The 17,656-nt window shown below is 35.3% G+C and overlaps 1 protein-coding gene across 1 annotated transcript in view; it reads left to right on the top strand.

Annotated features, from left to right (window-relative positions):
• si:ch211-1i11.3 (mitogen-activated protein kinase kinase kinase 5) overlaps positions 1 to 7,798 on the top strand; it is a 52,917-nt gene extending 45,119 nt beyond the window's left edge. The window contains exons 23-28 of the mRNA XM_056475010.1: positions 1,969 to 2,074; positions 2,170 to 2,410; positions 3,506 to 3,624; positions 5,206 to 5,294; positions 5,413 to 5,489; positions 7,055 to 7,798. Coding sequence (XP_056330985.1) covers positions 1,969 to 2,074; positions 2,170 to 2,410; positions 3,506 to 3,624; positions 5,206 to 5,294; positions 5,413 to 5,489; positions 7,055 to 7,151 — 729 coding nt within the window. The 3' untranslated portion in view covers positions 7,152 to 7,798. The remainder of the gene's footprint in view (positions 1 to 1,968; positions 2,075 to 2,169; positions 2,411 to 3,505; positions 3,625 to 5,205; positions 5,295 to 5,412; positions 5,490 to 7,054) is intronic.
• The last annotated feature ends 9,858 nt before the right edge of the window (positions 7,799 to 17,656 follow it).

The raw sequence follows: 17,656 nt of genomic DNA, 5'->3' as shown, positions 1-17,656 counted from the left end.
ACAATTAAATTCAAGCAAAATATTGCAAAAATAAATTACAACCTGCAAAATGTCAAATAAATATATCATTTTTTGTGCTTCTTGGTTTAAAAATTTTTTTTTACATTTTTTCATTTCTCTTTTTATTTGTATTTAATATTTTTTTCTATAACATAAATTTGGGTGTACTAGTTTTTAGACAGTTATCGTAAGGTATTTGGTTAGATAAGCTCCAGATTTGGCTTTAGTACTGACTAATCTAATGTATATGCACAAATATAATATTGTAGTGTTCCTATTAAAAATATGAATTTAAAAGATATAGATTTGTTAGGAGTGTACTTGTATATGCAGAGCACTGTACCTATTAATGGCAAATCGAGGGAATAGATAATAATCTATAAGTCCACATGAAGTCAAGGATTACAATGCTATTTTTAAAATGAATAATTAATTTCTAAATTAATCACTAAAAAAACTATTGTTTTGATAATCTACAACCAATGTCTGGACTTCTTTCGGCGTTTTGAAGTGGCGGTCCTTCTATTGACGTCAACCCGAGGGCTTTACATAGCAACTGTATACCAATAACCTTAACCACACCCCTCTTACCATTACTTTGCAATGAGAGACTGATGCGCAAATAAAATCCAGCCCCCTACTCAACATTATGTTTCATCAACATACTAAGTCTAAGCAACTTCTGGTTTATGCAGATGGTGCAGTGGTGCCTAAACTGAAATTTATATAATATAATATAATATAATATAATATAATATAATATAATATAATATAATATAATATAATATAATATAATATAATATATAATTTTTTTTCTTGTGGAGAAAGTCTTACTTGTTTTATTTCAACTACAATAAAAAGCAGTTAATTTTTTTAAAACCCATTTTTACGTCAAAATTATTAAACATCCTAAGCCTTATTTTATTCAATAGTCTACAGACAAAAACCACTGCTATACAATGATTTGCCTAATTACCATAATCTGCCTAGTTAACCTAATTAACCTAGTTAAGCCTTTAAATGTCACTTTAAGCTGTATAGAAGTGTCAAAATAACTAGTCAAATAATATTTACTGTCATCATAGCAAAGATAAAATAAATCTGTTAATAGAAATGAGTTATGGGGGAGGGGGGTACAGAGGGCTAATAATTCAGGAGGGTTAAGAATTCTGACTTCAACTGTATATAAACTAGTACAGTTTAAAAAAAGCTTACTTTATTTTTCTATCCTCACTTATAAAAATGAACTGTATAGTGACCAGCACACATTAGATACAATATAATTATACTCATTTTTGGTTTGACTAGACACGCTCAATATTGAATGTAGTAAAAGTAAAATCTAGTTAAAATGTATTCATATACACACATTCATACAATGGAAAACATCTTCAAAAACTGCAAAGTAAGAATCAGAAGAAATGTAGTACTGACTCTACATGAAATAAAATATTCATTGTCAGACTCCTCCAAAGGTGATATTATCACACCATTTAAAACACACTATAGACCGCCTTTTATGTAGAGGTGTTTAACAAAATATTCAACAAAAAAAAAAAAGAAGTCATACACATATGTGTAAATGTTGCATTAATAATATGGAATGTACAGTTGAAGTCAGATTTATTAGCCTCTCTTTGATTTTTTTTTCTTCTTTTTTTAAAATATTTTCCAAATGATGTTTAACAGATTAAGGAAATTATAACAGTATGTCTGATAATATTTTTTCTTCAGGAGAAAGTCTTATTTGTTTTATTTCAGCTAGAATAAAAGCAGTCATTATTTTTTTTTAATTATTAGCCCCTTTAAGCAAATTTTTTTCTCGATAGTCTACAGAACAAACCATCGCTATACAATAACTTCCCTAATTACCCTAACCTGCCTGGTTAACCTAATTAACCTATTTAAAAAAATAATCGGGGGCGAATAATTCAGACTTCTTCTGTATATATGTGTTTATGTTTATAGGTCAAGAAGGTTCTGAGGAAACAGCAGATTAAACCTCATTGGATGTTTGCTTTGGACAACTTGCTGAGGCAGGCTGTACAAGATGCAATCACAGTTCTGCTCCCTGGTATTGTGTGAAAAAAATACTACTTAAAGTACAACAGTAAATTACATCAAATCACTAAATCTTCTGTTTTTTGGCGTACTGTCTTTGCAATCCAGAGCTCAAGCTTCAGCTGCAGTCTTCATTTGAAAATGAGGAAGGTTCACCAGAATCCGAACATCCCACAGAGGCTGATTCTGAATCAACCGTCACGCCCCTCGCCAAGGACAAAGAAACATTGGTTATCCCTAAAGATCCTGAAGAAGGTCATTCCACATGTAACAGTTTACCCACTGACCTCATCTCCAGTTACAGTTCACTTGCAAAGGAGCTGTCAGAACTTCGCTTGGAGTCCAGGAGGTATCAGTACTTTTGTTGAAAAATATCATATACAGTAAATACAGAAAGTATTCAGAGCCCCTTTAATTTTGGCATTTCTGTGTGGAGTTTGCATGTTCTCCCTGTGTTGACGTGGGTTTCCTCTGGGTGCTCCGGTTTCCCCCACAGTCCAAAGAGATGTGGTATAGGTGAATTGAAAAAGCTAAATTGGCAGTAGTGTATGTGTGTGAATGTAAGAGAGTATAGGTGTTTCCCAGGTTGCGGCTGGAAGGGCGTCCGCTGCTTAAGTTGGTGGTTCATTCCGCTGTGGCAACCCCTGATTAATAAAGGCACTAAGCCGAAAAGAAAATGAATGAATATAAAGAATACAGTAAACAAATACAATCCTTTTACACAATATTCACATTGGATAAGCATGAAATAAGAGAGAAGGAAAATATAAATAAATAAATTAAATTAATATTACAATAAAAAAGAATCAGGTTGCATGAAAGATCTCATCATATTTTTTATCATATTTAAGAAGCACATTTCTTTATTATTAATTAATATAAGTGAGTTCATAAAATGTTCTGTTTCACATAAGAAGTCTATTAGAGTTGGTATCTTTATAAGAATAAGAATAAAATTTCACCAGCAAGTCTAAGAAACTTCACAGAAGCATCTGTAGGCCACATCTATTTTAATTAATGCAAGAACAATACATACAAAACAATGCCAGAGGTAAACAAAAAATGAAAGTGTGTATGTATATAAACTTATATAGAGATACAAAAACTCAATAGGTGAAACAAAATAAAATAAAAGAAAAAGCAAAACAAATAAACTTATTACATATAAATAATGGTGGGCCTTGCTAACTCACAATAACTTAAAAGTGTCAAACAAACATACAGTTTTAACCGTACGGCTTTTTTGTTTGTACTCTCCTTAATGGTATTTATACTGTATGTAAGCCACATCTATAAATGAGACCTAAGAGCTTTGACGATGTCATCAAAAGAAAATGACTTTCATATTTCCAACTAACCACAAGAGGGCAGTGAATGAAAGCTGTTAAGTAATAAATAAACTACACAAACTTAATGCTGTTGTGAACTGCTCACATTATTTCAGATTGCTGACGCAGCTTAATGAAAAGGAGAAAGAATTCCAGCAACTCCTGAAGACCTCACTTCAGTCCAAAGAAAGACACATCAATGCCCTGGAACACAAGGCTGCGTCTGCTGTTACAGGTGGCTCACATTTATTTATTTGTATCACTTTCATTTCAGAAGTGGACACTGTATTCACCAATGAACAGTTGTTGTTATTTTTAATGAACTGTTTCCTCCATTTGAGCAAAAGTTCTTGCCTGAGGCAGTCAAAAGGTGTGGCCGTAGAGCGATCTGTGTCACATTCATTCACAATTACTCTACATGCTGCTGCTTGCCTTCAGTTCTGGGTGGAGTCTTTGATACTGGAACACTCCCTGTAATAGCTTATAACATTTACATTATGTAGACAAACCCAAGTTTATGGCTTATCCCGAGGGCTTGCGTTTTTAACTGCATGTGCTTAAATGCATATAATCATTGTTGACACCCATTGACTTCCATGGTAATTTTTTTTTCCTACTATGAAAGGTGATTGTTGCCAGCAAGCAGCATTCTTCAAAATATCTTCTTTTGTGTTCTACAGAAGACAGAAACTTATAAGGGTTTAAACTCACATCATGGAGAATAAATGGCAATTAATCATCTTTAGGTCATAAAAGTAATATATACTATAGTAGTAGATGTAAAAGTACTTACTGATGAATGTATATTTTTTAGGAAACTTGAATTACCAAAACTTATGAAACTGATAATTCAAGTGAAAATGTGTGAAACCACACTGAACCCCATTCAGATCACTTTGTAAAATCAGTGAATCGTTTACTGGAGTCTCACTCAGAACGGATCATTTGAATCATGAGTCTTTTATTGGAGACTCACTCTGAACAGATCATTTGAATCAGCAAATCATTTACGTTCCAAATGAGATGTATCACTCTCCAAGGGGCACTTAGCAGTAAAACAAATAATGGCTGCCATACTGAAGTACCGTTCCAAAGCGAAGTGCTTAAAACTGGCCACTTCGAAGGGCCCTTTCGGAATTAAGGATTTTGAAGGATACAACTGATGGACAGTTCAAGCCATTATCCTTTGAGCAGGGAAGATGTTTGGTGTCGCACACTGCGTTCAATTTGGAAGGACTTATCCCCTATGCTCTAATTCCCTTCAGAGGGACCCTCTGAAAGGAACAAGAGCATAGGGGTGAGCCCTTCCGAATGCAACCCAGCACCACTCTGAATTAATCATTTGAATCGGTGAATCATTTTATCTAGACTCCCTCTGAACAAATCATTTGAACCAGTGAGTTGTTGACTCATGAAAAGTTGTCAGTAATTCACAAATTAATTGTTCAGTGCAATTTTTGAACCAATTTTTGTTAACCGAATAAATTTAACTTATTCACAAAACAAATACCACTATTTCTTCATTTATTTAGGAAATGTACTGGAGTGAAAAGTGCAATATTTTGTTTTGGAATGTAGTAAAGTAAATGTTAAAGATTGCTAAAATATAAATACTCTGATAAAATGCAGATGCTTAAAATATGTACTTGTGTAGTAAAGTGAAAATACTGTCCAGAACTGTTTATAGCTCATTACACAGATTTGCTACACTTACATACGGCCACTTTATTGGGCACAGCTGTTTAATGAGCTATAAACAGTTCTGGACAGTATTTTCACTTTACTACACAAGTTTTTTTCTTCTTCTTTTCTACAGATAATAAACATACATCCCATAATGCTCAAAACTCTGCTATGGTGCGCTGGTTAAGAAATGTTCCAGTGGATGAGAAAACAATAGAACTAGTAAGTGGAAATATGAAAAATATATGACTTTTAATCACAAGCTTTGGTTGCTAATGTGTATTTATTGTTGTATCATTTAATGGTGACATTTTTATTTTCTCATTTTTTTTACTTTAAGCTTGTCTTTCATGAGTTCACTCTGGATAGTCTCCTCCATTTCGCCTGCAAAGATGATTTGCAGTACTGTGGCATCAAGTAAGTCTTTTTTTACATCAGTAAAAATAAGCCAATGTATTGGGAAAATATTAGAATACAGTTTAGGGCTGGGCTGATAAAACGGTATCTTATATACAGTTGAAATCAGAATTATTAGCCCCCATTTGATTATTATTTTTTCTTTTCTTTTTCCAATATTTCACAAATGATGTTTAACAGAGTAAGGAAATTTTCACAGGATGTTTGATAATATTTTTTCTTTTGAAGAAAGTCTTATTTGCTTTATTTCGGCTATAATAAAAGCAGTTTTAAATTTTTAAAAACCATTTTAAGGTCAATGTTATTAGCCCCTTTAAGCTATATTTTTTTCGGTAGTTTACTGAACAAACCATCATTAAACAATTGCCTAATTACTTTATCCTGCCTAGTTAACCTAATTAACATAGTTAAGCCTTTAAATGTCACTTTAAGCTGTATAGAAGTGTCTTGGAAAAAATCTAGTCAAATATTATTTACTGTCATCATTTCAAAGATGAAAGAAATCAGTTATTAGAAATGAGTTATTAAAACTATTATGTTTAGAAATGTGTTGAAAACATCTTCTCTCCGTTAAACAGAAATTGGGGAAAAAAATTACAGGGGGGCTATTAATTCTGTATTTAGCTGCATCATATATTTATTGACCGAACACCATTGTCTATAATGATAAAAAAAAGTTACGATAAATAATGATAAAGTTCAGAAGTTTCGGTATGAAGCGCTATAGTTTTATTAAAATGTTACTGCTGGGTGCACGTCTTGGAAGGAATGCCAATAAGCTTATGGGTTACTTCCAATCGAGGCGCGCAAGTGACTCGCGCACATTTTCCAGGCGCCCCTGGTTGAAAACATTTCAGAATGCTGTGTGCGCAGTGCGATTCATGTACGTAGAGCTAACCAATCTGCTTCACACTTTGTATGCAATATACACTTTTGGTACTAATGCCACCAGAGTGGCTTTTTGGTTTCTTTTCTTGTGCATCCCAGCCACTAGCACCCCATCTGAAAGAGTTTTTAGCCTGGGGGAAATGTAGTCACTTAACTTCACAATTTGTAATGTTGCAGTATGTATTTGAATAATGATGGCTGCTTCCTTTACTTGAATGCTCAGATTTGATTATCATAATTTGTTTTGTGTACAGAGTTTGTGGTTTACTGTATCAGTATTATTCACACCTTACAGATGTTGACTTACCTTAAAGTTTGCTTTGATTGTTTAGTGGGTAGGATTAGGGATGTAGATCATACTTTATAACTACTAACGAGCAGTTAACATCTTAATAAAAGGCAGGTAATAAGCCAGTAATTAATAGCATGACTTGTGGCCTAAAGTATTACTAATATAATTCATTTCTTTATGAAATTTACAAAATGCTGGGTCAAATATGAACAAACCCAACCATTAAGTTAAAAACGATAATGTAAATTAAATTGGAAAAACAAACCAATGTTGGGTTTGTCTATATTTGACCCAATGTTAAGTTATAACAACAGGGTATTTACAGTGTACTCATCGAGACTACAATAATGTGAAGTAAATGTGTGGTGCTGTATTTGTTCCTCAGAGGCGGGATGATGTGTCGTCTGTGGGCCGCCATTTCCAAACAGAGGAAGTCTCATCTCAGTCCAGTCAAAGAGGACAGTGAAGATACCTTTTTCTAACACACAATGTCCAGTGTTTAGATTCTATGAGCTCAGTGAGTTTGCAGTGTTTAAACTATGTGCCTTTTTGGGCACTTTTATTACCTGACACTAAGATCAAAACATGTCCACTACTGTTCAAATGCCTGAGGTTAGAGATTTTTATCCGTACTTTATATTATTTTCAACAGCCATTTTATGATCCTCCAGAAATCATTAGGTGTTTAGAAAACATTTCTTTTTACTAATGCGGAAAACATTTCTGATGCTTATTTTATTTATCATGCTGATCAATGTTCTTCAGGATTCTGGAATTCATCGAAATTTGATAAATTATTTGTTTTTAGAAATCTTTTAAATCAATATATAAATTATTAATCTTCATTACTTTTGTAGAATACAACCTCAGAATAGTTTAGGAATATTCAGTGTCTCGGATACAACCTGTTAGAAAGAGAATCAATACTTTTGTGTGAATTTTACAGACATTTATATGTAACCTGTGCAATACTTTTGCTTACACAATCTAAAAATATTGTAAAATATGTGCAGGATATTGAGTTGTATAAACTGTGTAGCTTAAAGGTACAAAAAATATGTTTTTGTATTTATGAATTGTGCACTAATTATTAAGCGACCTTAAAAAGAACTACTAAAAGATTAAAACTGACTACATTTTGGTAATTTATTTTTAAACTTATGTTTTTAATTATTAAAAGCAAAACTAAACTGTAACTGCTCCACATTTGTTTCTTCTTTATTTTAAATGTGTCCTAACAGATGAAATTGTTGCAAATTTATTAAAAATAAAAAACCTGAAAAATCGCATGTACGTAAGTATTCACATCCTTTGCTGTGAAGCTCTAAATTGAGCTCAGGTACGTTCTGTTTCCACTGATGATTCTAGGGATGTTTCAGCAGCTTAATTGCAGTTCACCTGTGGTAAGCTCAGTTGATTGGGCATGATTTGAAAAGGCATACACCTCCATATGGTCCCAGGGTTGACAGTGCATGTCAAAGCACAAACCAAGCATGAGGACAAAGGAATTGTCTGTAGACCTCTGAGACAGGATTGTCTAGAAGCACAAGGCTGTGGAAGCTTACAGAAACATTTCTGCTGCTATGAAAGTTCCAATTAGCACAGCGGCCTCCATCATCCGTAAGTGGAAGATGTTTCTCTCTTCCTAGAGATGGACTCTTCCTAGAGTACTGAGTGATCGGGGGAGAAGGGCCTTGAGGCTGTAATTGCTGCCAAAGGTGCATCAACAAAGTAGTGAGCTGTGAATACTTATGAACGTGATTTTTCAGGTTTTTTTATTTTTTATAAATTTGCAACAATTTCTTGCACTGTATATACCCTTTCATCAGATGCTCTATTTGCAAAGTCAATACTTTGGATTGATTGGGATGATTTTGTAGGGGGTGAAATAACACTGCATAGTCTTCATTACATAGGTAATTCAATAAAAATAATGTTTATTAAACCTCTTTATGCACTTTTAAATTGCTTTAAGCTCTCTTAAAATACTCACATAGACACAGGCTTTAAAAACACATGCACATAATAAAATTTCACACTATTATGGTTGAATTCTGCAGTGACTCCACAAATCTCATGTGTTTTGACCGGTGGTTTCTGGTCATTTATAATCCCAACTTAACATTGCATATCTTGCGATGTGACTATGGCGGACGCACACATTGAGATATCGATGCTTGATATTGTGCAGCCCTACCTCAGTTCATTTGAGACAGTAAAAGTCACATGAAAAAGATTTATTCATATAGTTTTAGATGCATGTCACACTGCAGGACATATTTGATGTTCGTTATTGTATTTTTAAAGCTATGAAGCCTGTCATACAAGAAAACATCATGCATACTCAAGTGTGCGGTGGAGGACTGACAGCACCTGCTGAACATCTGAGTCAGCTCATTAGCAATTCACTTTGTTCTTGATGAATTTTTAATCAAGGCAGATTTTTGAAAGTCTCTCTATGTGTTTTCAAAACACGGCAAACTTGCTTACATGCACCTGGATGAATCAGCAAAATTTATTTTAATTTAATTTCTCAAAATATATTGATCTAAAGGACTGTTCACCCAAAATAATTAACGTTTCCAGTGTATTTATTCACCCTCAGCCTATCCAAAATGACTTCTTCTGTAGAATGTTAAAGATGGTTTTTAGCTTAAAGGGGACCTATTATGCAAATATCACTTTTATAAGCCGTTAAAACACAGTTGTATGACAACAGTTGTGTGAATATAACCAGCTTCTAATGGTTAAAATGTATTAATAATTTTTTTTATGATCACACTTCCTAAATACAGTCTGCAGAAACACATTCTCCATTTGCACATGTCATCAGAGGGGGAAAGTCCTGCCTATTAATGATGATCTCTCCCTCGTTAGCATAGGACGTTAGGGTTGTTTTGAACCTGCCACTATGCTGATACACAGGCATTTGTAGTTCCGGCCCTTTTTTGAAAAGACAATCTCATTTGAATTTAAAGCGTTGTCACCAAAATGGCATAATTAGGACCAAAGCCTAAAAGGGGGAGTTTCAAAAAGTTATAAAAAAAATTATTTGTGAGCTGAAACTTCACATACACACACTAGGGACATCAGAGACTTTTTTAAAATCTTGTATAATAGGTCCCCTTTAAACCGTGGTCCTTGGTGACTCAAAATGCCAGTAGCCATTGACTTGCAGTGTAAAGAAAAAATAAAAACAAAACATACAACCAACACAAAATTAATTTGTGTTGCTCTTGATGATATATTGAGTTCTTAAAGTAAATCAGTCACGTCCTCCATCTACCATACAATCACACAGTGTGTGTACCATTATTTACTGAGGCTGTGTATTAAAAGGGAAGCATGTTTTGCTTGTATGTTTTCTGACTCTAAAAATTAAGATCACAAATGACCTATATTCCACGAATAAGGAAAACGGGTTGAGCTAAAATACTTTTAAATGTTTTACATATTGGAAAATACATATTGGATGACCTGAGAGTGAAAAAAAATTAGCAACAAAATAAAATTTCAGAGTGAATGATCTTTTTACCTCTACATGTAAATTTCTTGATACTATAAGGAATAGGTCATTATTCACATGTGGCTCAACCCTTACTGGCAATGCAAGATGTGTGTACTAGTTTGGTGGTTTATGAAGACACAAATTTGTATAGGGACAAAGATATGACCTATATATTACAATGTTTCAGTGGTTTATGAGGACATGCCCTGTGTCCTTGTAATTCAAAATTGTTAAAAATCATACTTTACGGTGCATTTTCACCTTCAATATTTTCCACTGTTTTTTTTTTTATGTGAGGGTTGAGTTTAGGGATAGGGAAAGCCATATAATAATACGTTTTTAAAGTATAAAATACATAACACCTAAGGAGAGTCCTCATAAACCAACAAAACCACCATGTGTGTGAGAGAGCGAGAGTAGGGCGGTTCTCAGTACTGTCTGGAAGAAGTGATGCCATGCACTGAAGCTGACCTAACAATTCCAGCAGTGCTTACTTATGTTTCTGTTGATGTTGCCATAGTAACAATGATCATTACATCATCCCCTAACCTCTGGCTTCAAGTTGAGGATCAGTTTACCTCAGGGAAATTCTCTCCTTTCTCTGACGTTTATGTGTGTATGTGATCCACTTTTATTTATTGCTGTCAAGCAAGAACATGAAGGACTTAATCACCAAATTTATCATAAAGGATATGAGCTAATCTGAGCTGAGGTTTGGCTTCACTAGTCATTCGACATGTTATAAATTTAAAATCTCAGTGATCATTTATGGATTATTGCAGTATTTACACCCAGTCGTCATTTTGTTAGTTGGCAACTTGCTATTACAGGGTCATTTGTCTTCACAACTACCTTAATTCTTTGTGGCATAGATTTAATGAGATGCTTTAAACATTCTTTAAAGATTTTAGTCTAGGGGGCGTTATGACGCCGTTCCTTTTCGTGCTTACCAGCTGAACGTTTACCTCCGTATGGACTGCTTTCCCACTGTTACTAGTTTGTCCAGTTAGCTTGTATGGCGGACTTGAGATGGAGAGAGGAGTTGACCATGATGACGTGGTTCGAGTCCAGCGAAGAACAGTTCCAGAAAGCTGGTAAGACAAAAACAAAAACAGGGTAAGAATGTGGTAAAATCAGAAAACGTGGTAACAATCAGGCCAGGGCTTTTCTTTTTCTGGATTGCCTTTGAAAACTGTTGGTTGGGTTTAGGGAAGTGGGTGGGCAGGTCGATCAGTGCTTTTGAAAACACTATTGGTTGGGTTTAGGGAAGGAGGAGGGTGGGTCAGTCGTTCGGTCAGTCGTTCAGTCAGTTGATAGCGGCCTCTAGTGGATTTACATGAGAACAGTAGGTGCGAATGACACTCGCGAGAGAAATTTGAAATTCGAAAAAGCGTACACAGTAGCTTCTGGTGGATTCGTAAAAAAAAACTTCAAGAAAATGTAGCTCCTGGAACGTATTTGGCATTCTCCAGAAATGTATATAGCGGTACGTTTTCAGAATGAGCCTGGGTTGCCATTTTTAGTATAGTGAACTCACTGTTTTCTTCAAGAAAGTAGTTTGAGAGGACTGGAGCTGTGTGGCATGTTGCATCTTGCAAGAAGTAGCCATCACAAGATGAGGAAAAACTGGTTATAAATAGGCATGGTCAACAGCAATTCTTGGCTAGAAGGTGGCTTTTAAACAATGCTTAGTTGGTAGCAAGGGGCTCAAACGGTGGCAAAAATAAATCAATTAAATTCATCTTTATGTCTATAGCATGTTTTACAATGTAGGTTGCCAAAGCAGCTTGATATCAATGAAGAAAAGAGTAAAAAAAGCTATAACAATATTTTGGATAATGGAACCTTTAAACAAGTCAGGAAAACAGGAGAGTGGTGGTAGAATATTGGTGTAGTTCCAGATAAATTTAAACTGATTCAGTTCAGTTTAGTGCAGTGTTTCTCAACCATTTTCCTGGAGGACCATCAGCATTGCATGTTTTGGATGTCTCCTTTGTATGTCACACCCAATACAGGTCTTTCAGTCTCTGCTAATGGGCTGATGATCTGAATCTGGTGTGTTTGGTTAAAGAGACATGGAATATGTGCAGAGATGGTGGTCCCCCTGTAATGTGGTTGAGAAACACTGGTTTAGTGTACTTAGTCACTGATTAAGTTCAGTTTAATTTAGTTCAGTTGAATGCCAATGACACTGTTGAAGGTTAATCCACATTGCATCTTTCCACCATGCTAAAATCACTGGCTCCCTGGTTTGAGACCAAAACAGTATCGGTTCCAAACAGGTTTTGGGCCCAAATCACTTGCTTGATGGCTCGATCAGACTGAAAATACTCCAGGTAAACATCTTTGTCAGTTCCATATGGAACTTAATCTGGCTGAAATTTCAATCTGCTTGTAAGAGGTGGTTTAATCATTTTCTAATTTGATCGAGGAGACATGTAAGCACTTAGATTGAAAACGGATACTAGAAGGTTGTGTGGATGTGGAAAGACGTATTCATTCATGATTTCATGCAGACCTAAACTAACAGAACCAGTAAAGTGTTTGTGAAATGGCATTATAGCGTCAGCTACATGCATTAAGTATACTTCACTGGCAAGACAAATGAATGGGAAGTTATTGGTTCGAGAGAATAGAGAGTCTAGTCCAGACTTTGTAATGATTGTGAAAGCCAGTTAAAAGTTTTTTCAATTTAAAGCATTAATTATCATATTACTTTTCATCATATTGCAGTAAACAAAGCCGGTCCAATGTCACACTTTGCCTTGATTGATTAAACGTCAATTGCTTTTTAATGACTTGGCTAAAAGAGCATTGCTTGCCCTTGAAATCTGGTTGTGGTCCAGGGCTCTACACGGCTAGCGGAGCTTTGCAGCAGGTGGAGCAGATGTCACTGTGCTTTGGCCAGTGATTGTGAGGTTAAATTCACACATAATTCTACTCACAACCATACGTTTCCTCTTCCTTCCTGCCCTTGTCTATGTATGTTATTGAGTTCATTCATCTTCCATTTGCTTTCAAGACCTCTTTACCTCTCTTCTTGTAAAGGCCGATGCTCCCAAAAATCCATTAAATAAGAAATAACAGGGAATTTGGTACAGGAATTGTGGTGTTTTGACCAACTTCCTTTTTGTCAATGAGATTTTCCACTGGCTTAAGTAATGCTGTCTTATCGCTCTCTACAGTTTTCTAAAGCTCTCCTGCAGTCCTCAGTGTGGACAATGACATTTTGTGAATAGATAGAAACTGCCAGACACACTTACAACACACAAATAAATAACAAGTGACCATGGTTTAATAGTGCTCTAGCTATGTGGAGTAGGTAGTAGACCCTTCTGAGTAGCACATTATCCAAATAGCAGTTACATACTGTCATACATACATAAAGAGCCTTTTACACTAGAGGAATGTTTTCATATAGTTCCTAGAACTACTAAAAGGAACTGCTTTTGGTGTGGGAACTGTAAACTTGCTGCATTCCAGTCCAATTTTGTTCTTCTCTCACTAACTTCCTTTCATTTTGTTCACTCAGATGTACGTCATTGATTACGTTAGACAAGTGTCCACTACTTGCAGAACATCTTAATGGGTTTAAATGGAATGATCTAAACCCTTGAGCACTTGAGAAAGTCACAATCGTATTGGATTCTGGAATATTTAGGTGCTGAAGTGGACATATAAAGCTGACTCACTCCCTCGGTCAAAATCATCTTTATTTCTATAGCGCTTTTACAATGTTGATTGTGTCAAAGCAGCTTAAAACAGAAGTTCTAGTAAATTGAAACTGCGTCAGTCCAGTTTTTAAAGTTGATGTTCAGTTTAGTTCAGTGTGGTTTAATTTTCACTGCTGGAAGTCCAAACACTGAAGAGCAAATCCATCAATGTGCAGCTCCACAAGTCCCAAACCAAGCATGCCAGTGGCGACCGTGGGGAGGGACAAACTTTACCAATTGCCGAAAGTGAAGAAAAAAAAACCTTGAGAGAAACCAAGCTCAGTTGGGCATGACCATTTGTTCTCTGGCCAAAAAAAAAAAAAATCAACCATGTAATCTTCCCTCATTCATTTGATAAAGTGGAACACACTTTAAAATGGTGGCAGGGAATTCCCCCGAGTAAACAAGTGAAGGGTACTTCGAAAGAGCGTGTCTAAAAGTGGACTGGAACACAAGTTTTAGGAAATAAATTTGCAATTATTTGAGAGTATGGTCTAAACCAGCACAATACGAGCTATGTTATAACCAAACACTGAAAACACAGCTATAGTCAAGCATTCTCAATCCTCAAGTTGCAGTTGCTAATTTTGTTGAAAGCTACACTAGATGTTACTTATGGATAGGATGCATCACTTTAGACTTCCTATTAACATCCGAATGCAAACTGGAAAAAAACAGTTCTTTGGGGACCAGTCTGGTGGCTAATTCCTAACTGGGTTTCTACAACTACACCGCAAAACTCCCTATCGTTCCAAAGATCTCTTTTTGAAACATTTTTTTAGCTCCAGAGATGTTTTTGCAGTTTTGAGTTGATTATTGTTTTATTATATTGCATGGCAGCTAACAAATTTAGGTTTTAAAAACATTCTCTTAACGTTCCCATGAAGCTATTTCTGAAAACAGAGCCCTATATACTTTTCTGGAGATCACGAGTTATGAAGCCAGAAATACGTTTGGCTGCATTTCGTCTTCAAAATGAATGCTACGGGATGGTATTATGCCGTTCTTTTTCGCGCTTACCAGCTGACTGTTTACCTCCATATGGAGGTAGCTCGCCATGTACGTCGGTGGACTTGCAGAGAGGAGTTCACCAAGACGACGGGGTTCAAGTCCAGTGAAGAACGGTTCCAGAAAGCAGGTAAGACAATTACAGAAGCCAAAAAATAAAACAAACAAGTAAATAGAGAATGTGGTAAAATCTGAAAACGTAATAAAAATGAGATGAGGGCTTTTCTTTTTCTGGATTGCTTTTTAAAACTGTCGGTTGGGTTTAGGGAAGGGGGTGGGCGGGTCAATCTGTGCTTTCGAAAACACTATTGGTTGGGTTTAGGGTAGGAGAAGAGTGGGTCAGTTGACCGGTCAGTCATTCAGTCAGTAAAACAGTTGACAGCAGCATCTAGTGGATTTATGTGAGAAAAAACAGTCATGAATGGCACTCGCAAGAGAAAATTGAGATCTCAAAAAGTGTACACAGTGGTCTGGTGGATTCGCGAAAACAAAAACTGCAAAAAAATGTACCAGCTGGGACATATTTGGCACACTCCAGAAATGTATATGGGGTACGTTTTCAGAAGGAGCCTGTGTTGGTTATATTAATGTTCTCAGAATGTTATTTAAAATATTATTAGAGTCGTTCTTCCATATTATATTAATGTTCTATGTTTGTTTTTCTATCAATGCTACAAGAATGTCTCCAGTTTTTTTTTTTTTTTATAATGTTACATGATAACATTTACACAGCATTTAATGCAATGTTCTGAAAACGTTCCCTATACATCTGCATTGCATGGGCAATGGTCAGCACATAAAGGCTCCACTTAAGATGGCTACTATTAAATTCTTTTTTAAAAACATTGTCATTCAAAACACACCAACAGGCTATATTTCACCAGAGGACATTTTAAAGAGGAATTGAAGCTTTTTAACTGATCCAGTAGGGTCACTGTGGGTCATTCACCCACTCTGTCCCTTTTTCATTCTCTCTTTAAGTCCTCAGTAAGTACAATATTTGTCATGGTAATGAAAGGGTCTATGGGCGGATCTTTGGATGGTGGAGGAGGGGGTGGGGACTATGTGAAGGTGTAGAAAAGAGGGGCTATAGTTTCTGCAGTGCAAAGTTCATGGCGTTGGAAAGTGGCACGGAGAGGTGGACATCTTTTGCGTGGTTTGTGTCTTTATGGCTGTCATAGGGCATTATATAGGGATAGACAATATCTAATCTGTACAAACATATAATGTCCTGGAAAAAAAATTACCAGTATGTAAGTTGATACACATACCTTTAACAGTCCAACACAACACTATGAAAATAAAGTTTAATCTTATCTAAAAATAATTTAACTTTCTGCCCATATTTGACTAATTCTAGTAAGTATAGGCTGAGCAAACAGAGCTTGTTAATCCACAATAAGAAATCTTTACAAAGATGAGACTTAGATGAGAATCAGTTATATTTGTTTCCAATATTTTAACAACAACAACAACAACAACAACAAACTCTGAATCTGCTAAAACTATAACAAAAGAGACTGTGGTCCTATAAATAAGGGGTTTTCAAACTTTTCAGCCCATGACCCCCAAAATTACAATGCCAATGACTCACGACACCCAATATCCTCTGAGGTGGTTAAAATATAGAAACCTTCCACACAACGGTGCACACATACCAACAGGCCCAAGTCTATTAATCATGTAATTTTGAAGAACGCCACTCAGAGACCATCCTCCATGTTCAGTTGTGGCCTGTATTTATTTTTAATGTACATGAGTGCTGTAAAGATGTTTGAAAGTTTAACCTGGTTCCATCAAATCAATGAACTGTCTCTTTAATTTATTATAAAAAATAATAATTGAAAAAAATCGAAAGGCTGATGGCTTTTTATTTGTAGCTTTTATGGTTGTATTATTATTATGTAAGTTATGGATAAAATATGATAATTCTAATAGTTCAATAAAATTAAATTGATTTTTGGAAATCACCAAAACAACCCCCCTCCCCCTCATTGTCCCACGACCTTCACTTTGTACAGCAAAATCCTCTGAGTAAAGTTTACTCAGTTTAGGTTGTATGTGGCCCCTCTATAAATCTTGAATCTCTCAAAATCTCAGCAGAGGATCATTAAGCAACTCCACAAACAGCAATTTTACTTGTTACCAATCTGTTTGCCCTTATTTAAAGAGGGACCACATACTCTCTGAACTAAGTAAATTTTGCTCAGACGATTTTGCTGTGTGAGAACAACTGCTATAAATAATGTCGAAAACCCATTTTAGTTTTGTAGATTTTGGCATTGAATTTATCATAACTATTTAAAAAATGCTGGGTTGTTTTGTACCGCCACTTTGTGGATAACAATAATTAATGGTTTTCCCATTTTCTCATCTAAAATTTTTAATTTATCCACCCTTAAGAATTGTGGAAGCCATAGTAGGCACTTCATTCATTGATAGTAGAAAAAACGGTTTCCAACATTTTTCTAAATATCTCCTTTAGTGTTCAACCGAACACACTTAAAACGGATTTAAAACAAGTAAAAAGTGAATAAATGATGACAGAATTTTCATTCTCTTTAATGTTCAAACTTTTCTTTCTTGCTTCTTCTAGAAAACACTTCCACACTCTGACATTGTTTAATGAATCCACCTCACTCGGTAATATCTAATATCATGCAACATTACACTAGAGCTGTGGCTGACTGAAAGAAAATGACTTGAGACGAATGACATTATATGCTGACTGACTGGCATCTCATTCCGCAACGCATGT

This window comes from Danio aesculapii, chromosome 16, assembly GCF_903798145.1.
Source record: "Danio aesculapii chromosome 16, fDanAes4.1, whole genome shotgun sequence".
NCBI lineage: Eukaryota > Metazoa > Chordata > Actinopteri > Cypriniformes > Danionidae > Danio > Danio aesculapii.
Note: the sequence above shows the minus strand (reverse complement) of the source record. Positions and strands in the feature narration are given on the sequence as shown.